General features: G+C 28.5%; 1 protein-coding gene across 1 annotated transcript; it reads left to right on the top strand.

Annotated features, from left to right (window-relative positions):
• Positions 1-5446: 5446 nt before the first annotated feature.
• Positions 5447-5923, top strand: LOC132947568 (uncharacterized). Its single transcript, XM_061017867.1, has one exon. The coding sequence runs from the start codon at positions 5447-5449 to the stop codon at positions 5921-5923; it is 477 nt and encodes a 158-aa protein (XP_060873850.1).
• Positions 5924-6763: the final 840 nt, after the last annotated feature.

The raw sequence follows: 6763 nt of genomic DNA on the forward strand, positions 1-6763 counted from the left end.
GCAGTCCCGAAAGCTTGTCAGTCATTATAGTGTACATTTAATAAATAATATGAAATCGTTTTGGATTCCTAATAAACTTAAATCAAATGGATATGATGTCACAGTCTCTGAAAATATTTCAAGTGTTTTGGATCCGTCAACAATTGATTTTCCTAAGCATTGTATATCTACTACAGTAGTATACTTAATAAATTTTTAAATTGAACGTTCTTGATTTATTTTCAACTTGTGACGAAAGTTCTGCGCAACCTGTTATTAATTTTCCTCGTACAGTTATTTCTGGGAAACATCGATGTTTTCATAGCAGTTGGTATAGTAAGTATCCTTGGTTGGAATATTCAGTTACCTACGTTAAATGCCGTTTTTTGTTATTATTGTGATCATTTTCCTCCTCAGCTAACGGTCTCTCAGTCTCATACTAAAAATGATGCTTTAATTACTCGTAAATATTCCGATTGGAAAAATAGTAAGTAACTAATTTGACAAAAAATCAAGAAAATCCTAGTTCGCATAATCATGCTGTAATAAAATACAACTCATGGCTGTCAACGAAAAAATCTAGCTCGGTTTCATCTCAAATTAACCGACAAGTTAAGGACCAAATTATAAAAATAGAGAAACATAAACAAGTATAATACGATGCATTTCGTATTGTGCTTGACAAGGGATGCGAATACGAGAACATCGAAAAATAAATTCTACCGAAGATACAGATACTTGTATAGTTGGCCCTGTCATGACGTAAAAAAGGTAATTTTTTAAAAATGAATAGTCCCCATTTCCGTCAATCAGTAAAAGTTTTATAGTGGGCCTACCCAAAAAAAAAATCCTAGCTACGCCCCTGTAGCAAACTTAATTTATCATGTATTATGCAACATAATCAATCCATCAGTTTGGCAGATAATTAATTTTTAAGTTTAAAAGATATATTTTACGTGTGTAATCGATTTAAAGTTATAGTTTAGTTTACAGTTAGTAAATAGAAACAATATCGTTGTAAAATACATGCATTTCTTACTTCTCATAATAAAGAGTAATGACCATAAATAAGAGAAATATCTTTTACAAACTTAAAACGCATTACGTACATGGATCAACTGAAATAAAATAAAAACTGTAGTTATAATTAATCCCAACAAAAACACACCACCATACTCCGTTTAAAAAAATAAAACTAAGTATAAAAAAAAGCTCTAAATGTAGTGATATAATTTCTAAATCTTTGAACTATAGATATCATTTATGTTAAAATATTCTGCTAAAAACATGATAATAAAATAAAATTAATTTCATTTTTTTAGCCGATTATTTTAACATAAATGATATCTATAATTCAATGACTTAGGTATATTTAGTTATACTTAGTTATCCATAAAATGATATCACAACTTTTAAAGCAGTTTTTTTTTATACAGAGTATAGCAGAGATATTGTTGAGATATCACTCATTTTTTGTTTATACAATATTATTATTTCGGAAACATATTGGTTTAACGATGATGTTTTTTTTTTTTTGTTTATTGGTTGGCATAAGTGTCGGATAATTCATTGTAATTTCTGACCGCGGAGAATAGTATCTAATAAAATGTTGAAAGTACGCTACAGTAAATTCTTGTTTAATTGGCTGTAATTTAAAACTACACCATACACTTCTACAACGTACAATTTCTAATTAGATTATTGTATTTTCAAACTTCATTATTAACTATAAATTTGCTATGCTTTCTTAAGTAATTATTTTCGTGAATCGTGTTGCTTATTGTTATTGTTGTCCAGCAGTTTTCAAGTTTATTTTAAGGCGCACTTTTATTTTGATACTTAGCATGACCCCGCAGGATCGTTAGATTATAAAAACTTTATATTGTTCTGCTATTAAGGATTGAATTAAAAATTTAAAGCACGTTGCATAGACTAATATTAAAATTTAATAAGTTATGGTTAACAGATTTGTTTTTAAGAATTCTGAAAATTTGATGTAGAAACTTTAAAAAAAAAAATCACAAATATTATAATAAATAATATATTAAATTATATTTAATACAATAATATAAATGTTGGAGTCTAACTTTGTACAAATAACACGTCATGTAAGATTCATCTAATATTATATCTTATAAAATAAAATTATTAGTAAAAATAAAATCAATTTACCCATTTCTAGAAAAAAAATACCCAGTAATAATGTATAAGTATAATTATTATAAAAAGTTTATAAAACGTTATAACTAAAGAGGAAAATGTATTTTAAAAGTCCTCAATACATTTACAAATTATTCAGCAGGAGATCAACTTTGAAATATAATAGTTTTGGTAACAATATAATTTGATTAGACATTTTTTACTTTATTGATTTCTTATTTATTTCTTGATTATTTATAATAAATGTTTACTTCTTTGTAATAAATACAACTTTCAACTTTGTATCACAATCACTCCTGCACAATATTTATAAAAATAAAAGTTTATAATATTTTTAGGCCCCAACGACTAGCCCGAATGCGCTAAAAATTATGAAGAAACAAAAAATGTTGAAAGAACATAGAGTTTAAAAGAAAACCTTTTGAATTGCTAAGTAAATGTTTTCAATAATTATCAACTACACTGAACACGTTACCAGAATTACAATGTAAAACCAAGCCAAGAAAATATAATTATAGCTACACAAGATACCTATAACTGATGTAAAATTGCTCTACGTTCAAAGAAATCATATTCACCCATAATGTATAACTTTCATTACGTCCAAAATATAGTGTTTAATATTTGAAAAGTTAATTTTCTATAAATTTCAAATTATTTAAAAAAGAATTTTGATAAAGAAAAATACTGCTTTTGAAAATGTATTCAGAACCTTTCAAACAAAAATTAATTATTAAGATCAATGAAATAAAAAACACAACAAATGCTTCATACCTGAAAAACAAGAAAAAACTATTAATAATAATCACATTATATGTCCAAATATATTAAATCAAAGGCTCAGGAAGAAAAAAGTAACTACTGTGAAATATTAACACTTGTCTTGTTGTAATAGACTTATTTTAATTTTAAAATTAATTATAAATAATATACAATCATCATGGCATGATAATAATCTAATAAAACACCAAAAATATCTACCTATTCTTTTATCATAAAGCACTCATTATTTCAAAAAGTATTATGGTTTTTGAAAATATTTTTTTTTTTACATGGTTTCAAGTTGTTAAAAACAACGTTTTAATTAAAAAATTATATTTTTATCTTTTTAATTTTTTAAGTTTCTTACTTTTTTGAATGACAACATAGAGTTTTAATTTCATATTCCAAAGCAGAATATTTTTCTAAGTATTTTGATTAATAAAAATCGAATTTAGGACGAGTAGTTTGAGTGAGTTATAAGTATTTAGAGTTTTGTTGGTTGAGTGGAGTAGTACGGGGTTACCCCGCAAAATGTTTGTCCACTACTCCGCTTGCCTAAACTTATAACTCATAAACTACTCGCCCTAAATTCGATTTCAATATACTTAGAAAAATATTCTGCTTTGGAATATGAAATTTAAACTCTATGTTGTCATTCAAAAAAGTAAAAAACTTAAAAAATTATAAGGATAAAAATTATTTTAAAGAACGTTGTTTTTTGAACAACTTGAAACTATGTAAACAGTTCTTTCAAAAACATTAATACTTTTTGAAATAATGTGTGTTTCATGATAAAAGAATCACCTTGTATACTAAAATATTTTATAATATATTATGGATATATAGACTTTTAACTTTTAAGAAATCCTAGCAGTTAGCATTTCGTCAGCTTGGAACCAAAATAATATGGTATTTTTAAATATCAAATTCTTTTCAGTAGAGCAATGAGCAATTTAAAACTTGTATAACTGTATTATCTTAATTCAACCGTTTTTGTACCTACACCTATTTTGATTTTGATTTTTAAATGAATTCCACGTAATGTAACACTATTGTCAATAACCAAACTACCAAAGACGTTCTATTTAATCACTATTAACATAGACAAAGATTAAAGAGTGTAATTCTTTAAATAATGGAACTATAGGTACACGATAGCCTGTGATTACATTTTCTCAAATCATCTGAAAAAGAAACCTTTTGACCACATCATTTTCTGTTAACAAAATCACGTAATGCTTCTGATCCAGATTTTCGGAATTGTATTTAAGACTTAAGATTGAAGAAATTTAATTTAAGAAATTAATAAAATATAACATACATTATTATAATTTTTATGGGCAAGGTGACAATTAGTCCTCAGGACAATAAGACCAAAGGATGGAAAAGAGTGACAATAAGACCACGCGGTATAATTTTTGATACCTATGAATATAATAGCATATAGGTACGTCTATTCACTCCCTGATAACCCGCTCCGCAGACTTAAAACACAATGTTGTAAGGATCTTTTTCTTTAATAGGTGAGCAGAATAAGTGCTGGATGTTGCTACCAGGTAACACCTTTCAAATTTTAAAAATGATCATTGTTATAACTGTCCCTTTATAGGGTGTTACCACTGGGTATCCTCCCTAATCTCATGATTCATGTTAACCACTTTTGTTTGTCACTTATCAAACCTACTCATTGTACAAAAAAATGTATGAATTGTAAATTTATTTCAATCTATCTATTAAAATCTATTTTTTTAAATATAATATTATAAAAAATAAATAGGAATAAAAATAAAATTTGAAAAAAATGTGTTGTATAATTCCTAATAAAAATTTGTTTTTGCACGATTTTGCACATTTCAGCAGTTTAATTGCACGTTATTTAGTTGTTTGCTGCAAAAAAATCCGGTCTTTAATTTATAACGTTATAACAGAAAAAAATAAACAAATTAAATTAACAAAAAACGAAAAAATAACATTAAACATCAAATTTGGATAACGTTTAAATACCAAAAAAACAGAAAACAATTAAAAATATAAATATTTTTTTTTAGTTCTTCGGTACCGGTCAGAAGAAGATGATCATATATTTGTACAAAGAAAAAATTCAAATACAAGCTGAAAATCCAGAGAGTACCCGATTAGGGTACAAGGAAATGGTCAAGGCATTATCAAAGTTATCCGGTATTGGACAACAAACAATAATTTCAACTTTGTCCGAGTATAAAAATCAAGGAACTGTGACATCTCCTAACAGAATAATCATAGATTAACCGTTACTCAAAAAGTAGACGATTTTGATGAGAATGCCATTAGGCAAAAAGTACACAGTTTTTGACTAAATCGTCAAACTCCTACTGTTTTAAAAATGTTAACGGCAGTCAATGAAGACAAAAGTCTGCCAAATTTTAAACGTACTTCATTTCACATATTGTTGAAGAGTATAAATGTTGTGTATGAAAAAAAAAGAGGAATAGTGCACTCCTCGAAAGAAATGACATTGTATCGTGGCGGAGAAGATATTTGGAAAGTATAAAGCATTATCGACAAAATGGTACCCATATACTATTTAGACGAAACGTGGGTCAATGCCGGTGAAACGACCAAAAAAACATGGGTCGACAAGACCGTCAATTCACCACGGGACGCATTCCTGAAGGGGCTCACCACAGGTCAAAAGGAGCCTTCAGGGAAGGGCAAACGACTCATTGTGTTGCACATTGGGTCGTCTGACGGCTTTGTTCCAGGAGGCCTTTTATACTTCGAATCCAAGACGAATTCCGCAGGCTACCACAATGAGATGAACGGTGACACATTTTATGAATGGTTTGTCAATATTCTACCGTCTTTAAAAGAAAATGCCGTCGTCGTCGTGGACAATGCTCCTTACCATAGTGTGAAAACGGACACTATTCCAAATATGTCTTGGAAAAAACAAAAATTAATCGACTGGCTGGAAAATAAAGGCCAGATCATAGACAGCGATAACGTGGTCAAATCACAGCTGATGGATAAAGTCGAACTTTGAAGACCGCAATGCAACACGTATGTTATCGACGAGTTTGCAAAAGCTAACAATAAAATCATGTTGCGATTGCCTCCTTACCACTGCGAGCTCAACCCAATCGAGCTCGCGTGGTCCTCGGTAAAAAATTACGTTCGAATGAACAATACAACGTTCAAATTGAAAGATGTCCAGGAATTGTTGGTCAAAGGCGTGGAGCACGTAACACCCGAGATGTGGACGAATTTCATTGGACACGTAATTAAAGAGGAAGATAAGTTTTGGAAAATCGACCACATTAGCGACGAACTTGTTGACAACGATCCAGAACAAGAATAACGACATGTCTTGACAATAGGAACAGGTGACACTGACACAAGTTTTGATTTTAATTCAGATTTTTAAATTTTTTTGTTAGTAATAATTTTATTTTTAATTTTTTATATAATATAACGTGTATTTTATGTAATGTAATAATTATCTGAAATAAATAAATACATATATACTATACACATTATTCACATTTATTTTTATACTGTTGTGGTGTTATATGGGCATTCGACGCATGCAAATATTTTTTTGTGAATTACTTGAGAAGCTGTATACTTGCACACCGGTCGGCGGTCTGGTAGCCTTGAGAATGGTTGTTTTAGTATGATGAATGTGTACTGTTACAATATATATGCGAAATGTGGGTTTTAACAAAAAATTGATTTAACCTCTTTTGGTTCCAAGTATACGAATTTTTGTTTATAAAAATAAAACTATTAAACTATTAATTCAGTCAAACAACACAATACTAACGTACCCGGTCTTACTATAAAAAAAAAATCATTTTAATGTTAAATTGTTACTATTATTTAG

The sequence above is a fragment of the Metopolophium dirhodum genome, chromosome 6 (genome assembly GCF_019925205.1).
Source record: "Metopolophium dirhodum isolate CAU chromosome 6, ASM1992520v1, whole genome shotgun sequence".
In the NCBI taxonomy this organism is placed as follows: domain Eukaryota; kingdom Metazoa; phylum Arthropoda; class Insecta; order Hemiptera; family Aphididae; genus Metopolophium; species Metopolophium dirhodum.